General features: G+C 39.4%; 1 protein-coding gene across 2 annotated transcripts in view; it reads left to right on the forward strand.

Annotated features, from left to right (window-relative positions):
- LOC125453652 (E3 ubiquitin-protein ligase SH3RF3-like) overlaps nucleotides 1-20,176 on the forward strand; it is a 374,596-nt gene extending 354,420 nt beyond the window's left edge. The window contains exons 10-11 of one of the 2 annotated variants that reach the window (XR_007247806.2): nucleotides 991-1,372; nucleotides 20,078-20,176. Coding sequence is in view for 1 of the 2 variants with exons in the window: in XM_048533495.2 (XP_048389452.1) it covers nucleotides 991-1,159 (169 nt within the window). In the remaining variant the exon portion in view is untranslated. Of the gene's footprint in view, nucleotides 1-990; nucleotides 9,458-20,077 lie in introns of those variants that run through there. The other variant, XM_048533495.2, reaches the window with a different exon arrangement.
- The last annotated feature ends 1,511 nt before the right edge of the window (nucleotides 20,177-21,687 follow it).

The following is a 21,687-nucleotide window of genomic DNA, read 5'->3' on the forward strand; positions in this document are numbered from 1 at the left end:
ACTGATAGTATTCAACATCTACAAATTAAGGCTCTGGTTAAATGGCATTCTAAGTTCCTTCTGATATGCCCCAGAAACATAACCATTTCTAACCTCAAAGGTAGATGCCAACCAAAAAAGACATGTTTTTTTTGTGAGTTTCTTTATACCTGATTTTAGAGATATAAATTAGTGGTTTGTTTACTTTAATTATTAGTAGCATAATACGTTGGCACAGCATCGTGGGCTGAGGGGCCTGTACTGAGCTGTACTGTTCTACGTTCTATAATAAGTGACAGCGCAAATTTCTTCTACATTTGGTGCCAAACATGTATTTGGAATGTGGTTCCTATCTATTGGAATAGATTACAAATTTGTGAATACCAGACCCTTTTCAATTTGGATTCTTTAGAATTATCAATAAAAATATCAATCCACGAGAGCTAAATATGTACCCGGATTACAGAGGCAAATGATACAAGGTGTAATGACATTGAAATGACAAATGGTTTTTCACCAGCCTTGCAATTCAGTTTGTCACAATATTTCATTTTTGTGACTTAATCAGTAATTTGGTCTGGAAAGCAAGATCAGAATTCTGCTCAATATATTGTATTTGCAAAATGCATAAATGGATTCCATAACAAATTGACTGAGCAGTTTGACCTAGTTAAAAGAATTGTGAAGTATACCATTCTTCATTACATGTGAGCCTGCAGTTATATAATCTGGAAATTAAAAGAAAATTTGTGAAATCTTCAGGTTAAGGAAAGTGTTGGCAGACTTAGCTCAGTAATAGAGGAAATTGTCCGTGGACACTGTCTGTCCCACTGTGATCTTCAGCATTTGATATTTTCAGTAGAGAGTCAAGCATCTGCAATAATTTGCTCCTGATTGGTTAAAAGTAATTGTTTATTTAAATATGGGAATGTAAGAGAACTAGTATGGATGCTACAGAATTGCCAAAGCAACAGTAATTCATGATCAAAGTTCATTTATTTCTTTTGATAGGTATCGAGTGCTGGTCCCATATCCTCCTCAGAGTGAGGCAGAGATTGAACTTAAAGAGGGTGACATAGTGTTTGTTCACAAGAAGCGGGAAGACGGATGGTTCAAAGGCACATTACAGCGAAATGGAAAAACTGGTTTATTTCCAGGAAGTTTTGTGGAAAGCTTCTGAGAAGCCTGAAGTTTATGGACACTGATATTTTTATCATCTGAATATCATGGCTATTTGGCATTAAATAAATGTAGATAAACATTCAAGCACAACGTCACAGCAATCAAGAATTTACATCCACTGCCATACCACTTCCAAAGAAATTGAAAAGACCCTGTCTGTTGCAATGGCTCATTGACAAGACCATTATTATATAAAGATGTACATACAGAGGTATGTTGAAGCAGTGCCTTCCCCATGAAGCCACAGACTGAGAGACAAGTACATTTGCTTTCAAATTAGACTGAATTACATTTATTCACTACTGTGTAAATTATAAATTTGAACTTTTTTAAAATAGAATTTTGATATATCACCATAACTTATTTGGTAAGGTTAGCACAAATAATGGATGATTGATTGTATGTGAGGTGCTTCCTCTGACAAGGCAAATAATTTTTCTTCTTTTGGTCTAATAATCAGAAATCAGAAAGTAATTAGATTAGATTGGAGCTGTCAACTCACCAGAGAAAAAATGCAATTTAAACCAGTCAAATAATATGTTACTTGCAGTTTAATTATTGTAATAAGGTGACTTTGGCTAATTCAGATAAAGCTCTATAAAACCATTATCAAGTTGTAGCAATTAGCTGACCATATTAGATATCTGAAAATGATTCAGTCATATTATGACAATCAATTTGGCCAGACTATACAGAAATATTTGGCCTGAATATACAAAAAGCAGCTAAAGGTAAGTTCATAAGTGAGAGAAAATGTCACTAAAATATTGTCAGTGTTTGTTAAAGAGAATTCCTTGTGTGTTTTTTTCTCAAGTTGCACACTATTACTGAAAGTTATCACCACTGGAGACAAGCAAGCATGTTGTGACTGAACAATTGTAATGGAGAGCAGAGGACAAATAACAGACTTTTTGCCTATGTTATTATTCACATAATAACATCTGTATCTAAACAATGTCAGTTAGTAACTACGAAGGTGACAAGGACATATAGTTTTCCAATACATTTGTTTTCCTATTTCCATCATGCTTAGAGGTAGATTTCTTGATGCTATTTGATTGATTTGTTGTTGACCTACAAGTATCCTTGTGATTGAGTAATGTGCCATTTGCTGATTTCCACTATTGCAGTGGAGGAAAGGGATCACTTTTTTCTGCAGTACTCCAGCGCTTATAACAAAATATGCAGATTTGCCCTTGAAATTTATGGCCATCAGCTCAGAACACTTGATGCCAAAGAATTAACACGATAACTGACAGAACAAATGTCAATGACTTCTGCTACTCAATCCATTTCTGAATGTTTCCTTACAAATAAATCAGTACATTGCATCAAATTCCACACCTCTCAAGTTTTGACTGGGGATAACGGACCCCCAGTAACAGGAATTACGATACTGCAGTAAATCACTTAAAATCCATTTCTAGGCTAACATGCTACCTGTAAGGGGAATGGTTGGAATGCAATAACCAGATTCATGTCTCGGCTGGAAAAAAAGTCTGCCAGGATTTCTCTTCTTGATCGATGACTGCTGCTGGATTATGTTCATGTACGTTTTTGGGGAGGAGGATAGCATTGTGCTGGGCTTCACCATTAATCATCTAGTTTTCTGCAGGAATGTTGACCACTTACTTAGAGATTTAAGGCCTGTTGGCACCTATAGAACTAGGCACCAAAAAGAAAGAAACATTACGGCAGGGAATTTAATAAATATAATTATTTGCATTCTTTAATGCTGCCCTGAAAATGATACCCATTTCAAGTTATAGAATTATAGCGGTAAAGAAGGCTACTTGGCCCATCAAGTTTGTGCCAGGTGTTTCAAAGATAATTCCAACAAGAAGAATCCCATGTTCTTTCTTCAGGTCCATGTAGTATTTCCTGCTAGCTCTTTTTATCCAATTCTCTTTTAAAGGGTAATATCAAATTTGTATCCACCACTCCATCAAGAAATGCATTCTGAATCCTAAACATTTAGATTTTTCCTTCTTATGTTGAGTTTAGTTAGCTAATCTATTTGGTTAGCCTTACCTTGCTTCACTTTATATAGATATTGGTCTTGCAGCATTTTCCCTTTCAAGGTTTCACTTTCCCTGTAATGAAATGCTATTGAACAAACTTCACAAACCTCTCAGTGGTCATGGACATGATACTTTTGACAACTTGCTGAGAAACAGCCACAATAAAATAAAGGATATGCTTTGAGACACTGGAATCTCTTGGTCTCTTCTTGAAGTTAAATCATATCAAGTAGTGTCTCAATAGTATAGAAACTATTCCAATTTTTTTCTAGGGTTAAACAGCGTAGGTATTGTTGGTGATAACACCTAAAATTGTTCTTCCACCATGAGCAGGTTGATTTGAGGGCTTAAATATATTTTCTTCCTAGTGGAATCTATTTTCTGTGACCATTGCAGAGATGATTCTGCCCAATTGTAATTCATGCACAGTAGAATCCTATTTTGCCAAATACAGAATTTCATTTCATAATGAGACTTCTGGCTGAAAGTGATAAATATTTCAAAAATGTTATTTCCATTGATTTTTACCTCCATTGACAATAATGACTGACAAATGGCAAGTCAGATTACAAGTAGGTTAGTGGCCACATTATCCCAACTTGTTGTTTATCAGCCTGTTCCCTTACAGTCAGGGATGAGCAGTGAATAAAAATTGAAATGACTGCAGAAGTCAAACTTTAGGTTACCACCTGCAGCGATACCACTCCCTGATATTACTCATGAGGAACATGGCCTTTAGGAAATGTCAGAGTATGTGGAGTGTTTTGGATCTGGAATTCATACTAAATGAAATGGAAGGTGGCTCAAGTTTGATAACTTGGCATCTACACATCTCTGGATACTTGCATTATTATGGCTTCACAATAGTTTTTAATGTGGTTTACATTTACACTAAACTCCAGGAGGATGTTTAAGGTCTGATTTGCCAAAGTCTCACAGTCCACATTTATTCCTGTGCCTCTTATATGTTTCTGTAAGCTCAGCTTTTATCACTGTTATTTTTTGAGACTCGTTGAATCTATGGTTTAAATTAGGGTCTTTTATTTATACTTGGCTCATAATCAACGAAGAATAAGGATGTTTAAAATGCAGGAATAAATATAGGAGCTTAATTCAAGATTAGTCTAATATGCTAAATAACGCTTTTATTTGTGATTATGTGAACACAAATACAGTGGTTGCCTGCTCACAGTGAATTACATGCTCACATGCCCTATCCTTAACAAGTAAAATAATTATGATCTCTCAACAATGAATTCATTCTAAATTTCATAAAACTGATCAAGACAAAGCCAGAGAAAATGTACCTTTTTTCCCACAAGTGATAAAAAAGTGTCTCAAACTATCATTTGCTTTATTACACTAGTTCACATGCTGAAGAATACAAAGAACAAAGAAAATTACAGGACAGGAACAGGCCCTTCGGCCCTCCAACCCTGCGCCGATCAAGATCCCCTGTCTAACCTGTCACCTATTTTCCAAGGGTCTGTGTCCAGTTGCTCCCTGCCCATCCATGTACCTGTCCAAATATATCTTAAAAGACACTAACGTGTCTGTGTCTACCACCTCCGCTGGCAACGCGCTCCAGGCACCCACCACCCTCTGTGTAAAGAACTTTCCACGCCTATCTCCCTTAAACTTTCCTCCTCTCACTTTGAACTCATGACCCCTAGTAATTGAGTCCCCCACTTTGGGAAAAAGGTTCTTGCTATCCACCCTGTCTATACCCCTCATGATTTTGTAGACCTCAATCAGGTCCCCCCTCAATCTCCGTCTTTCTAATGAAAATAATCCTAATCTACTCAATCTCTCTTCATAGCTAGTACCCTCCATACCAGGCCACATCCTGGTGAACCTCCTCTGCACCCTCTCCAAGGCATCCACATCCTTTTGGTAATGTGGCGACCAAAACTGTACACAGTACTCCAAATGTGGCCGAACCAAAGTCCTATACAACTGCAACATGACCTGCCAACTCTTGTACTTAATGCCCCCTCCAATGAAGGAAAGCATGCCATATGCCTTCTTGACCACTCCATTGACCTGCATTGCTACCTTCAGGGAACAATGGACCTGAACACCCAGATATCTCTGTTCATCAATTTTCCTTAGGACTTTTCCATTTACTGTATAGTTCGCCCTTCCAAAATGCATCACCTCGCATTTGCCCGGATTGAACTCCATCTGCCATTTATCTGCCCAACTCTCCAGTCTATCTATATTCTGCTGTAATCTCTGACAGTCCCCTTTACTATCTGCTACTCCACCAATCTTAGTGTCATCTGCAAACTTGCTGACCAGACCACCTACACCTTCCTCTAAATCATTTTCATATAACACAAACAACAGTGGTCCCAGCACAGATCCCTGTGGAACACCACTGGTCACAGGTCTCCAATTTGAGAAACTCCCTTCTGCTACTACTCTCTGACTCCTGTTCCCTAGCCAGTTTTTTTATCCATCTAGCTAGTTCACCCTGGACCCCATGTGACTTCACTTTCTCCATCAGCCTGCCATGGGGAACCTTATTAAACGCCTTACTGAAGTCCATGTATATGACATCTACAGCCCTTCCCTCATCAATCAACTTTGTCACGTCCTCAAAGAATTCTATTAAGTTGGTAAGACATGACCTTCCCTGCACAAAACCATGTTGCCTATCACTGATAAGCCCATTTTCTTCCTATCCCTCCGTATCTTCTCCAGTAACTTCCTTACCACAGACGTCAGGCTCACCAGTCGATAATTACCTGGATTATCCTTGCTACCTTTCTTAAACAAGGGGACAACATTAGCAAGTCTCCAGTCCTCCGGGACCTCACTCGTGTCAAAGGATACTGCCAAGATATCTGTTAAGGCCCCGACTATTTCCTCTCTCGCTTCCCTCAGTAGCCTGGGATAGATCCCATCCAGACCTGGGGACTTGTCCACCTTAATGTCTTTCAGGAGACCCAACACTTCCTCCTTCCTTATGTCAACTTGACCTAGAGTAAGCAAACATCTATCCCTAACCTCAACATCTGTCATGTTCCTCTCCTTGGTGAATACCAATGCAAAGTACTCGTTAAGAATGTCACCCATTTTCTCTGACTCAGCGCATTACTTTCCTTTCTTGTCCTTAAGTGGGCCAATCCTTTCTCTAGTTACTCTCTTGCTCTTTATATATGAATAAAAGGCTTTGGGATTTTCCTTAACCATGTTTGCCGGCAATATCTCATGTCGTCTTTTAGCCCTCTTAATGCCCCGTTTCAGATTCGCTCTACATTCCCGATATTCTTGCAGAGCTTCGTCTGTCTTCAGTCGCCTAGACCTCATGTATGCTTCCTTTTTCCTCTTGGCTAGTCTCACAATTTCACCTGTCATCTATGGTTCCTTAATCTTGTCATTTCTATTCCTCATTTTCACAGGAACATGTCTCTCCTGCACGCTAATCAACCTCTCCTTAAAAGCCTCCCACATATCAGATGTGGATTTACCCTCAAATAGTTTCTCCCAATCTACATTCCTCAGATTCTGCCGAATCTTGATATAGTTCGCCTTCCCCCAGTTTAGAACTCTTCCTTTAGGACCACTCCTATCCTTATCCATGAGTATTGTAAAACTTACGGAATTGTGGTCACTATTTCCAAAGTAGTCCCCTACTGTAATTTCGACCACCTGGCTGGGTTCATTCCCCAGCACCAGATCCAGTATGGCCCCTTCCCGAGTTGGACTACAGACACACTGCTCTAGAAAACCCTCCTGGACACACCTTACAAATTCTGCTCCATCTTGACCCCTAACACTGAGTGAATCCCAGTCAATGTTGGGAAAATTAAAATCTCCCATCACCACCACCCTGTTTCTCATACACCTTTCCATTATCTGTTTACATATTTGTACCTCTATCTCACGCTCGCTGTTGGGAGGCCTGTAGTACAGCCCCAACGTTGTTACTGCATCCTTCCTATTTCTGAGTTCTACCCATATTGCCTCACTGCTTGAGTCCTCCATGGGGCCCTCCTTCACTTCCTACATTGCCAGAGATGGATCCAGCACAAGGACATAAGAGTGTTCTGATTTTAAAGGAGCATTCAGCTGGAACTACAATACACTGTCCTACACCAAATTGATACATGCTCTCAGCCTGATGAAACAGATGATTGCAGTTCTGATTATTTTCCTGCCCAAATATATTTACTAAATCCTTCTTCATGAAGACAATATTCCTTCACAAAGACCTTTGCATACTCATTACAGATGTGAAGTGAGGTAAAATATATATGAAAACAACCAAGGAATTATGATTCAACATATCTTTCTCCCAGTTCCATATCAACAACTCACCAGGAGAGGTGATCTCAGCTAATGTTAGAAAGGTTGTGGAATAACAGTAATTAAGCATTCGGGGTTTTCCCTGTAAATGTTACATTGCTTTCATTACTGTAATTATAATGCCCTAGACTTTTTAAAAAAAATGTTTTGGCAAAATGGTAATTATGATATTTTGCATGGACTAGTAAGACCACACCACTATTTTACATACAACTAGTCCTTTTAACAGTGTACATTGATTACTTAAGTAGCTGTGACCTAGCCATTTTGGCACATGATCCAAGAACAATGTAGCTTGAAAGTAAGACATGATGACTATATGTATTAAGAAGTAGTTATATTTATGCTCTAAATATCTAAATGCGCAGTAAAAAAAATCAATTAATTTCCTCTCAGAGTCCTGCAAAGCAGAAAAAAAGTAGATCTTGTTGTAAATTCTATGCCGTATTAGCTCAGCTTGATCACCTTGCCCCCTTTGTCAGCAACTTTTGCCATAAGGAACTAATCAAGATTTTGCAATGAAGGATAGCTCATTCTTTACACAGTACAATTAATATAGGGAATCTAATGGAAAGAAGTGGCAACTGTTTTGTATCAAAATTTTCACCCATTTTAAGTAGGAAGGAGTTCATAACTGCTCTCAAATCAAATTTTGAGCTGTCTCACCATTTTCCTTCAAACCAGATCACTTAAACAAGGGGACAACATTAGCAAGTCTCCACAATTGCTACAATTAGAATTCTTCCTTTAAGGATGTTGAAACAATCCATACAGAATCTCCACCCTTTTAAAAAATGAGCATTAGAAAAGAAACAAATCTTCATTATTGAGATAACAAGGTGTAGAGCTGGATGAACACAGCAGGCCAAGCAGCATCAGAGGAGGAGGAAGCCTAGACCCTTCTTCAGAAAGATCTTCATTATTCTTTGTTTCTCTTGATTTGTTTTTAGCATTTTTGTTTATGCAGTCTCATGTGATCGCTTCATTAGCAATCTGGATTGAAGGAGTTACTGAAGTGAGATAACATCAGCAGAGATACATTCTTATTATCCCAAGATCATTTAATAGCATTCTCACATTAACTTTGCATGTTTTAATTCAGAAGTTCTCAAATGGTTAAGCTCGATGGTTTACAATTATGACCCCCACCTTCAGAGGTCTTTAACATTTCATTCACCCAAAGAACCAAAATTATTCTTGCAAAACACAAGCAGACACTTTTTTTCAGTGCTGTGCTTTTTACAAACATACAAGGGCTACTTGATAAATTTCATGAAATGCAAGTATGAAATTAACTGCTAAATTAGTAAACTGCATCATCTCAGTATCATCTCAGTTGATGCTCTTTGTAGTGTATTCTGTTGTAGAAGCAATTGCTATGTTATACTTGGTTCAGAAAGCACCAAACTCTGCCCACACTAACGTACTGTGCAGCAAAGCCACCCTTTGCCTGCTGTGAAACATCTTACATTTGGAATGATGGCCCTTAGAAGAGACGTTATTTTCAGTTTCAGAGCCACTTGAAAGGAAACAAAAATATATTATGATTAAAGCTAAGCATCGGAAGAACAATACTGACATTAAACATGAAACAATTATTTTACCAAGGATTTCCTCTTTATTCAACAAGGAACTTGCTCTTTATACAAACCAGTTAAATTGTCTTGTTTTGCTGAAAGTTCTATTGCAGTTGACTGAAAAAGTCATGATGTGTTTGTAAATAGATTTCAAAACTGCTCTGAGCTATAAAAAAGTATTTGATGTACATTTGTCCAAGTCACCTTATGACTTTTAAACAGTCACATTTAATTTCCAAACTAACAACTATTGCATAATTGTTACACTCTTATTTGAGGGAACAAAATACATTTATCCGCTTTTACACATGCTTTTTTGTTTAAACATACATTTGTGTGACCTTTTGTCCAACAGTAATAAAGTGTTAAATATGATTAAATCTCCGTCAGCTGTGGATTGAATGGCATTAATTCTATGTGTTCACCATTTACTGTTTCTCCTGAGTGAAGACCTTGACTGCATTGATATCAAAAGTACAGAATATTTCCAACTATATTTAAAGCAACAGAAAAAAATCCTTTTCATTATTGCCTTTCTTTTTAAAGCATAACTGAATTAGAAATATGTAACAATTTTAGATTTTGGATGGTAGGTGTCAGAAAACAAAAGTTTGATTTCATTATAGCTCTCTCTTTCAGCACCAAGCATTTTTCTCAGACTCATGAGGTTGGGATTACAACACTTAATGCTGAATAATATATAATAAAAAACCCGAGTTACAGATCACCAGCACTTTAGCAATGGAAAATTATTTATTGGTTGGCCAATCAAGGCAGGACTTATACAGTTAATGGTAAGGTCCTGTGGACCGTTGCCAATAGTAGGGACGAAGGTGCATAATTCCGTGAAAGTGGAGTCGCGGGTAGACAGGTTGGCGAAGAAGGTGTTTGGCACACTTGCCCTCATTGGTCAGTGCATTGAGTATGGGTATTGATATGTCATGGTGTGACTTTACAGGGCATTGTTTTGGAATACTGCATTCAGTTCTTGTCTCCCTGCTATATGAAAGATGTTGTTAAACTTGAAAATGATCAGAAAAGATTTGTAAGGATGTTGCTGGCGTTACTGTTTGAGCTATTTCTGTATATGTGTATGTATATAGGTATATACCTTTCATTATACTCAACACAAGTCAAACTCATCACTCTTTACATCTTATAATTTGAGTGTTTGTGTACTTGCAAGAATGAAACTTAGTATTAAGTTTTCACTTTTCTTCGTTTGTGATTTACATTAACAAATAGGGCGGCATGGTGGCTCAGTGGTTAACACTGCTGCCTCACAGCACGAGGGACCTGGGTTCGATTCCTGCCTCGGGCGACTGTCTGTGTGGAGTTTGCACATTCTCCCCGTGTCTGTGTGGGTTTCCTCCGGGTGCTCTGGTTTTCTCCCACAGTCCAAAGATGTACAGGCTAGGTGGATTGGCCCTGCTAAAATTGCCCGTAGTGTTCGGGGTGGCCCATGCTAAAATTGCCCGTAGTGTTCAGGGGTGGGTGGGTTATAGGGGGATGGGTCTGGGGGCGATGCTTCAAGGGGTGGTGTGGACTTGTTGGGCCGAAGGGCCTGTTTCCACACTGTAGGGAATCTAATCTATAGGGAGAGGCTTAATAGGCTGGAGCATTTTTCCCTGGAGCATCAAAGGCTGAGGAGTGGCCTTATGGAGATTTATAAAATCTTAATGGGGATGGATAGGGTGAATAGTCAAGGTCTTTTCTTTCCCAGAGTAGGGGATTCCAAAACTAGAGGGCATAGGTTTAAGGTGAAAAGGGAAAGATTTAAAAGCAACCTGAGGGGCAAAACTTTCATGCAGAAGGTAGTATGTGCCTGGAAGAAGCTGCCGAACGAAGTGGTGGAGGCTGGTACAATTACAACATTTAAAAGGCATCTGGATGGGTATATGAATAGGAAAGGTTTAGAGAAATATGGGCCAAATAGTAGCAAATGGGATCAGATCAGTTTAATAGGCTGGAGCATTTTTCTGGAGCATCAAAGGCTGAGGAGTGGCCTTATGGAGATTTATAAAATCATAATGGGGATGGACAAGTTGGACTGAAGGATCTTTTTCTGTGCTGTAATGCTCTATACCTTTATGTACATGAAAGAATTGTCCAAGTAGAGACTAAACGGAACAATTTTGAATCAGAAATTGTAGCAAATTAAACGCAGAAAACTCGTTTGTTAAACAAATATTAAATTACATCTTTTTCCAGGTAGTGGGCATGTACAAGCTTTTCTTGTTGGTCTCCAGATCCCAGTTCTGTTGTAAAGTCATCAACCTTAACCATTAATTCTGTTTCTCGGCCCACAGAGGCATTTAGACCAGTTGAATATTTCCAGAATTTTCTGTTTTTATTTGTCTAAGATTTCCCATTGTGGCTCTTCTCAGATACAAAACAAGCAGGGAGATTCTGCTTGACTGATTTGCAAGGAGCAGATTGGTCAGAATGTAATAGGGAACTGCAGTTAAAGATTCCATATTGGCAGTGAGAAATTTAACTGGGCCTTGGTTAGACAGGGAAAGCTGCTCATGAGGGTCACAGCAGCACATCATTCCATGTACAGGGTGGAGTTTATTAATTTGGTTTGGGGGAGTTGGTTGTGTAGGAATTACATGCTGTGGGGAAATGTGAAGGAAGAAATTGGACAGAGACATGATGTGGGGTGTTGGGCCTCACATCTTGGGGAAGATGTCAGGACTTGATAGTGTGAGGGTTTGCTTGGATGCTGGAGGGTTAATGATGAGAAATTCATGTTGGTTGGACCCTCAGAAACAAGACCCAGTGGGATTGGCATTTCTAATCATGGAAGCTTCTCAGGCATTGACCAATGAGAATTAAAGTTGAAAGCTTGCAAAGTTCACAGCTTTGTGATCAGATTTCAAGTTCCAGCCTACCTCACTGGGTCTGAGTGACTCCCCGCCCAACCTCTGGCCTCTATTTGAGCTGGGAATGTGCAGGTTGAATACTGGTTTGGGTTGGGAAGTAGAATTAATCTCTGCCTGTCCCTTCTGAACCAGGCCTCTGACCCAAACCTGCCAGGTTTTGGGTTCAAATTAATTTCAAAAAGCCAGACAATCAACCTCCTATTCAAACCTATTACTGCAATGGCTGCAAAGTTCCAACAGCTTTCAACAAAAAGATGCACAATCAAACTTGCCAAGTGAGCAAACAGGTCTCTTTATAAATTCCAAGCAAAGTGTTAGTACTTCTTTACAATTTTTACTGGCTGTGAAGCTCAAGTTCTATTAAACATTGCAAAGGGCAGAATCCCTGAAACTACTATAGACATAACCATTTAATTTCCAGAAATGTAGGGCTGAATGTTCCCAGAGAACAGCTAAGTGCCAATTTCAGAGCCTTTCTTTGTAGAGTTTCCATCCATAAGGCCTAATGGCTTTTCTCACACAATTTGATGCTGCTCACATCAGTAAGTATACACCATGCCTCCAAAGTGTTGTTCTCATGCTATCTTGCAGTAGCAGTGGTGAATTTCTCATCAGTGCCTGGAACATCTAACATTCAGGCCATAGGCACAATATTTAAACCCCACTTAAGCACATGTCAAATGCTGCCGGCCTGATTTGAAGTCACGGCACGGTTCCTTAGTGGTTAGCACTGCTGTCTCATGATGCCAGGGACTCAGTCGCCCAAGCCTGGAATCGAACCTATCTGTGTGGTTTACCTCCAGGTATTCTGGTTTAACCCCACAGTCTAAAGATGTGCAGGGTAGCTGGATTGGCTATGCTAAATTGCCCAAGGATGTTTAGGTTTGGTAGGTTAGACATGGGAAATGTAGAAGTAGGGAATGGGCCTGGGTGGGATGCTCTTTGGAAGGGCTGTGTGGATTTGTTGGGCTCTATGGATGGTTTCCATACAGTAGGGATTCTATGATTCATCACCCAGAACAATGTGGTGTCCATGGTTGAATGACACACTCTGCAGTTCAGCAAGAAGGTTGATGACCTTCTGCAGTCTACCATCTCTGCTACCTTACATCTACTCTCATTCTGCCATTGTGTTCACCACCCGCCATGGCTCATGTCCTTTCAATATTACTTGCAGCATTTCCCGTTAATGTCTCTTATGTACCCTATCATCCCATACTCCTTCGTGCCCTCTGCGGTTCCTACTCATTTGGGACACCCCATCACCTCTTCTGACTAACAATAGACCAAGGTCCTGACTGACCAATGTCCCCATTGCGTGCTTATTGCTACCAAACATGACAAGCTGTTTGGCTCAGTCTACACAAAAAGGCAAGGTAAGGTCAGACAGGGATACTGTGAAACATCCAATTAAGTGCAAAGTGAGTGAGCACTAGGAAAGCAAGGTAAAAGCTATGAGGTGCACCCTATTACATTGCATGAGACAAGTGCCCGTCAGCAGCATTGTTGCAATGTAAACTGAGCTTCATTCAGGATGCAGTGCTGAAATACTGAACTGTATAATAATTGAGGTCCACATGTGCATGATGTTTTATTGAGGCAGTTATTTTGCCAATTCCAATTTCCATGTACAGATATGGTCATTATACTTACAGTATGCTCTGAGATGTTGGGGAGTTCTAGCCAAAATGGAGACCCAGAGAAGACATCAGTGAGCTGCAGTTTGTCTATGGACTTGCTTATTTAGCATTGTAACAATGCATACAAATTGGCTGCTCCCTGGTCAAGAGCGAGATTCTCCCCTCACTGTTAAAACCTTGGATGGAAAATTAGAGTTTATAGTTCTCACGTTAAGGATATTTCTGATATTTCCACGTTTTTTACCTGAATATCCATTGCCCATGTCATTCAGGGGCTGGGAAAACTCAGCTCATAGTGTCAAATGAAAAGAAAGGTCTTATGTGTGTATAAAATAGTAGAGATCCCACACAGTAGGAACGATTCAGGAAAAAAAGCCAAGCAATTAGAAAATAGTATGTACCACAAATGACATTGTGAGAGAAAGAAAAACTTGCATGATATCAAGAATAACAAGATTTTGAAAAGAATATTAAGTGAAAGGAAGTGAGGCTAAGAGTGCTGTGGTCTTTAAAAGACAGCCACAAATGACATTATAATTGAAAATGAAAAGCTGGCAGATTTGCTAAATGATAAAATGTGAGGCTGGATGAACACAGCAGGCCAAGCAGCATCTCAGGAGCACAAAAGCTGACGTTTCGGGCCCATTTGCTAAATATTTGCTTTATTATTGATCTTCATAATTAATGAGAGTGCAAAATTGGAGATGCTCATTCAAAATAGTTCCTTATTAATATATTGACTTCTTGGATAAATTCTTGAGAAGTAAGAGGATTGAGGGTTCCGGGGAGAGTGCAAGTGAATGGCATCGAGGAACTTATCAGTCATGATCAAATGATGGACCAGATTCATTAGACTGAACTGCCTAATTCTTTTCCAATATCTTATGGTCATCATATGGATTGGAAAGGTGGCAGCATCACTCGTTGCTTAGGGTAGAAGAGGTAACTTGGGAAATTAGTCTAACATCTATTGTGGGAAAGTTAATAGAATCTATTACTAAGACCGGTCTGATTGAACTCTAAGGTAACAATGAATCAGCACAGTAAACATGTATAGTTGGAAGCTGTGTTTATCGAAACCAGTTGAAGGTCTTGATGAGTTAACTAACATGGTAGATAAGCAACTCCATAGAAATTATTTGGATTGACTCCCAGAAGACATGTGATATGTTTTCACAGTAAAAATTTCAGTAAAAATTAGAGCACATGGAATTAGATGTATCTTATTGACAGGGGGAGAGAATTAGGAGGTAGAAGGCTGAGTAGAGATATAGGATATGTACTCAGATTGACAGAATGGGCTTTGTGTCTTCTGGGATCTGTACTGTGGCCTTAGCTTTCAGTCAATTTATAATGCAACTCAAATGAAGAAATAGAGAGACATATATCCAAGTCTACTGATACTGGTGAGTTAGGTGGCATGGTACATAGTTTAGATAGAAGCCCAACATGATGAATGCATATTGATAAGTGAGTGAAGGAAGTATGACCTGTGGAATTTGATATAGGAAATGTGAGCTCATCTGTTTCAGAGCCAAGAAAACTAGTGCAACATGTAACACTGTGCAGGAGGAGAGATATTTAGGGGTCTGTGTTCAGAAATATCTGGTAGATAGCTATAAACGCAAAGACAGTATCTACTCAGTTTTCTGCATTTCTGATTGTGGACTGAAATGGAGAAAGCATCATTTTTTAAAAAAACAAGCATTATTGTAATACAGATTATGAATTACTAACATGCAAAGTTAAACCATATCTCCTTTAAATTCAAACACACACACAACACACACACACACACACACACACACACACACACACACACACACACACACACACACACACACACACACACACACACACACATTCACATATAGGGATGGACCAGAATAATGGGATAGGCAGTTTTGCAGCAATATTGTGGCAGAAAGTATATAGGCAAAATTAAAAATTCTGCATGTCAAAAGTCCAAACTACAAAGGGAAATAAGGTCACTTTCTCACAGATCTTTGGGCTGCTGGCAAAGATATCACTTTGGCATGAACTGCAATTCCCAATTTAGTAGCAGATCAGTTGGACCTAGGTCCTTCACTTGAGTTATAAGTTTTTCATTTCAAAGTCTTGGAATGCTGGTTTTCTTCCATTTCCAGAGGGACAGAGAGAAATAGGCAGATGGATAGATATGTTTTGCTTGGAGGTTTTGGAGTTCGGTGTCCCATTTGCTCTCTTCTCAGTTCTGTGACAACGCTGCTGCTTAAAATGAAACCAGATGTTACTGCAGGACAGTTTCTTGTTTTTTCAACCCAAAGTACCTGTCTCTCAAAAGGATGAAGCCCAGTTGCAGCAGAAGTTACATGGTCTGGTGGAGCCTATCAGTAAACACCATACATTTCCACTTTTGCTTTGAGGTGTTCTTTGTCTGCACCATAAGAATCAAAATGTCTATTTCTAATGTATATTCCAAATAAAATTGATGTAGCTCTTACAAAATGTGTGTGACAACAGGGAAGGGTGGCTGGGTGGTTAAGTGGCAGTTGTGTATTGTGCAGGTGGGTATGTTGATAAGTGTGTAAGGTTAGACAATGGGGAAAATACCTGGTTAGGAGGGAGTTGGCTGTGGTTGGAAGGGTCGCATGATGGTGGAGTGTTACAGTAGGTAGAGTGGCAGAGATGGTAAGGTGGCAGGTATGCAGATGACGACTGAGGGTAGGCCGGGTGAGTCGTCATGTCAGGTTGGACTTCCAGTTGTTGGGACAGGTCTGAGTGTGGGGGACGGTGTGAGGAGAGCCACAGGGTGAAGTATATTGTGTTGGGTAGAGTTTTGTTGTGGAAGGAGTTGAGATAGGGGAGCAGATGGATGGATCAATGCTGTCAAGTGACTGTGGAGTGTTAGAGGAGTAGTTGAGTGGATTCAATTTTATTATTACCTGTGTGTTAAAGTAGATTCTAAGTCATCGAGTGTTTCCTAGATAACCAGTCAACTAATATCATCAAAAACTCAGCCTTCCATCTCCAACTCAGAGTTAACAACTTTATTAAAGAGTTCCTATTTCCTTTGTGAGAGTCAGGTCATACATCACAAGCCTGAATGAATTCTTTGAGGATGTGACAACACACATCGATGAAGGTAGAGCAGTGGATGTGATGTATGTGGATTTTAGCAAGGTCTTTGATAAGGTTTCACATGGTAGACATATTCAGAAAGTGAGGAGGCATGGGATTCAGGGAAATTTGGCTCTCTGGGCACAAAATTGGCTGTTCAATAGAAGACAGAGGGTGGTAGTAGATGGAAAGTATTCAGCCTGTAGCTTGGTGACCAGTGATGTTCCACAGGGATCTGTCCTGGGACCTCTGCTGTATGTGATCTTTATAAATGACTTGGATGAGGAAGTGGAAGGGTGGGTTAGTAAGTTTCCTGATGACACGAAGGTTGGTGGAGTTGTGGACAACATGGAGAGATGTTGTAGGTTGCGACGGGACATTAACAGGATGCAGAGCTGGGCAAAGAAGTGGCAGATGGAATTTAACCCAGAAAATTGTGAAGTGATTCACTTTGGAAGGTCGAATTTGACTGCAGAATACAGGGTGAATGGCAGGATTCTTGGCAGTGTGGAGGAACAGAGGGATCTTGGGTTTCATGTCCCTAGATCCCTCAATGTTGTGGCCCAAGTTGATCAGGTTGTAAAGAAGGTGTATGGTGTGTTGGCTTTCGTTGGCAGGGGCATTGAGTTTAACAGCCATGAGGTTATGCTGTAGCTATGTAAAACTCTGGTTAGACCACACTTGGAATATTGTGTTCAGTTCTGGTCACCTCATTACAGGAAAGATGTGGAAACTTTAGATAGGGTGCAGAGGAGATTTACCAGGATGCTGCCTGGATTGGAGGACAGGTCTTATGTGGAAAGGTTGAGGGAGCTAGGGCTTTTCTCATTGGAGTGAAGAAGGATGAGAAGTGACTTGATAGAGGTTTATAAGATAATGAGAGGCATAGATAGAGTGGATAGTGAGAGACTTTTTCCCAGGGCAGAAATGACTATTACGAGGGGGCATAATTTTAAGATGATTGGAGGAAGATATCGGGGAGATGTCAGAGTTAGGTTCTTCATACAGAGAGTGGTGGGCATGTGCAATGTGCTTCTGACAGTGGTAGTGGACTCAGATACTTTAGAGACTTTTAAGCGACTCTTGTATCGGCACATGGATGATAGCAAAATGTAGAGTATGCAGGGTAGATTGATCTTAGTAGGATAATAGGTCGGCACAACATCGTGGCTGAAGGGCCTGTACTGTGCTGTATTGTTCTATGTTCTGTGTTCCAGATCTGTGTGATTAGTGTAACTATGTAACTGAGGCAGCTGCATCAGGAGCACTGAGCTATGGCAATCTGCTCACTGTTTGGACTTTTCTTTCAAAGAAAAATCCATTGAATGGGATTAGACAAACTGGAAATGGCTTTTTTTTTCAAATAAAGAACAGAAGAGAAGGGAAGCAAAATTTTAGTGGAAGGGTCAAGCAATTGTTCATTCTCCCCTCCTGTGCATTTCTGGTGATATAAAAATCAAAGTGTTTTTTTGGAAGGTATTTGAATCCTATTAAATTTGAGAAAGAACGGTGCTTTCTAAGCTCTCATTACTCCTGAAAAGCAGTTGTAAATGTGAATAAAATTAGGGGAGAAGGATGGGACAACCTGATACTGTAAATTGTGGCTCATGCTTTGGGTAAATGTAAATGCTCCTTATTTCTGCGAGGCAGATGGAGATACAGCATGTTGTTGCATTGTCAGATACTACTGCTGCCTGCCTCCTGTATTCTGGTTTGGTTGGTTCACTACTCTTTGCCGAGTATGGGGCCTGTCTAATTATGAGTGGTAGAGAATAGACCATTGATGAGTCTAAACAGAAGGACAACCTTGCCTAGATCATAAAGTAGGTCCTTTTTTTTTATTAATTTGTGGAATGTGTGCTTTGCTGGCTAAACCAATATTCATCGTCCACTAGTGATATCTTTCAGGAGGTGGTGGTGAGCTCCCTTCTTGATCCCTTACAGGCCATTTGGTGTAGGTAGACCCACAATGTTGTTAGGGAGAGAGTTCCAGGATTTGGAGCCAATGACAGTAAAGGCATGACGATATATTTTTAAGCCAGGATGATGAGTGGCTTTTAGGTGTTGGTGGTATGTGACGTATCTGCTGCTCTTGTCCTTCTGGATGGTAGTGTCTGTGGATTGGAGGGAGCTGGCCAGAAAATCTTGGTGAATTTTTGCAGTGCATCTCGTAGATGGTACATACTGCTGCTACTGTACATTGGAGTTGGGGTGGGGGGGGCGGGGAGCGTGACTCTTTGTGAATGGAGTATAAATCACGCTGAATGCTTTGTGTAGGATCTTGTCAAGCTTCTTGAATGTTGTTAGCTTTGCTCTCATCCCCAGACAAGTGAGGAGTATTCCATCACATCCTGCCCTTTGCCTTGTCATTGTTGATCAGGGTCTGAAGAGTCAGGAGGTGAGTTACTTGTTACAGGATTGCTACTTTCCTACTCTTATAGCCACAATATTTAAATGGCAAGTCCAGTTTAGTTTCCGGTCAAAGATAACCACTAAGATGTTGAAAGTGGAAGATTCAGCAATGTTCATGCCATTGATTGTCACAGAGAGATGGTTAGAGTTTGTGTTGGAGATTGTCATTGCCTGGCACTTATGTGGCACAATATTACATGATAGCAAAAGATACAGTTTACATTGGCTTGCTAGGTGTAAGTACAAAGGACTCTTGCGAGTTGTGCAGGACAGATCTGCTTCCTTTAAATACTCGCACAGAATTCAGCTATCTCCATCCAAAGATTACATAACATCATTAGATTGGATGGAACTTAATATAGTTCAACATTAACCCTTTCAGAACTGTTACCCTATACAAAACTTATTGCACAATATGTATGTGCATACAGGTTGACAGAGGAATGGCTAATATTGTTGAACTTCATTACTAGCCACTCTGTCCTGTTGCCATGTTCTTTCAGTACTTCATCACAAGTGGAAAATGATAGGGTAGACATGGTGTGCAAACTGCTGCTTCCTATTTTCCGGTCAGCCATAGAACGAGTATTCCATCCCACTCGAGTTTTGTTCAAGTCCCATTCAATATCACAGGCTCCATCATGATAAATTTCTTTGCGAAGTAAGGCAGCAAGATCCAAAACAAAATGGGTTTTAACAGAGATAACAAGAGCTGCAGATGCTGAATTCAGAGACAACACAGTGCAGAGCTGGAGAAACACAGCAGGCCAGGCAGCATCAGAGGAGCAGGGAAGTTGATGTTTTGGGTTGGGACCCTTCTTCAAAAAATTGCTAAAGAATTTAGATTTCTGCAGACGTGAAACGTCAACTTTCCTGCTCCTCTGATGCTGCCTGACCAGCTGTGTTCCTTCAGTTCCACACTGGGTTTTAACAGAGATTTGACAGACTGTTTTCCTATTTTTACCCAGACTCAAGTTACTATATTTGAAGCCACATTTAGGAATTCCAATGGGGACATTGGATTGCAGTGAACACTAAAGGTGAGCTCAAAAGTGAGTAAGACACTTGAGTTTCAATGATGCTCCAGTAATGCTATTTGTTGATGTTTAGACATTACGCTATTGACCATGACTGGCTGTGTGACAACGTATTTAGAGTGTATACAATTAACATAAAAAAATTAAATGATCAAAGATGTGGCACCCAGTGCATCTGGACTTTTTCAAAAGAAAATAGTGAACTTCTATTCAAGTTGCTTCACCCCATAATGCTCCAAAACAGCTGCAAAACTATGACCTATATTTATATGTAAATATAGCAAACAGAATTGTAAATAAAGAGCGAGTCTGAATCATGACAGTTTTTGAGTTTTCAAGATATATTACATTGTGAAAGATATTTGGATCATAGAATGATTTTTAAAATTAATATAATGTCCATACAAATATGCAAAATATGCAAATTCCTTCCATCTAATTTTTATGGATGAGATGATTCTATAATTTTCATTGTTTTCCAATCAGAGGCCAGTTCACTGCAAATTATTATCCTCCATCTTTATTTTCATTGCTCAATACATGAGCAGTCTGTACTGTCTAATAGACCTCATATAATGAGTTAGACACTATTTTGGGATGTACAAGGGAAGCAAAATATAAATTGTCACAATTTGTTACAATTATATACAGAATCTATTTATCCACAGTCCTCCAGGCAACTTCAAATATTTGACAGAGGCCAATTTGTTTGACACGAAACTGCTGTCATGTGAATTATTGCTACCCAGAGAGTCATCATGTTGACTTAGCACAAAGAGTTCCAGCAGATAATGTATTCAACAAAATAAGTAATTTAAAGACATATCATACATAGATAGATATTATAATTTTTAAATTTTGTGCAGCATTGCAGCAAATTATAATTTGGAACATTGCACTTTGTAACTATTTCAGCATGACATTCCAAATGAAAATTTCATTTCACAAACTAACAATAATAAGCACAATTCTCAAAGATTGAAAATTTCAGTTGATGCCATCGAATTGCTGAGTAGTCATTTGCTCTCTGGAGATGAGCTGAAAGTTTAAATTATATTCGGTGATGCCATTTTGTTTTCAAAACTGGCTGTCCAAAGATTGCAATCTACCACTGCCTTTGTAATTATTCAATGAAAAGCTTTTTTAATTTGTTTGAATTGCAGCGAGTTAAGACCACATTTCTTTTAAAAATATTTAACAATTCACAAATATCTCATTAAACTAAAAGTCTTAAATATTAAATTGCCAGCCTTTTCTTTTCAAATTTATGTTGCAAAGTGAAACTGCTTGGTTAGAATCCATCACTACTGCACCAATACTGAAAACAGACAATACTAATTGAATAATTAGTTACAAAAGGTTTGGACTAAATTTTCCTGCGTATTGGTAGTGTTTTATACAATGAGAGCCACAGTGTTCAGTCTGTCATACCCCATGGCAATTTTTCTTATAAAATCTTCCACTCATCCTGCCATTAATTATACAACTGGACTGCCAGAACTTTGCACTATAATTGTTGCTGGCTCCCTAGTTAATCCCCA

The sequence above is a fragment of the Stegostoma tigrinum genome, chromosome 6 (genome assembly GCF_030684315.1).
Source record: "Stegostoma tigrinum isolate sSteTig4 chromosome 6, sSteTig4.hap1, whole genome shotgun sequence".
Classification (NCBI taxonomy): Eukaryota; Metazoa; Chordata; class Chondrichthyes; order Orectolobiformes; family Stegostomatidae; genus Stegostoma; species Stegostoma tigrinum.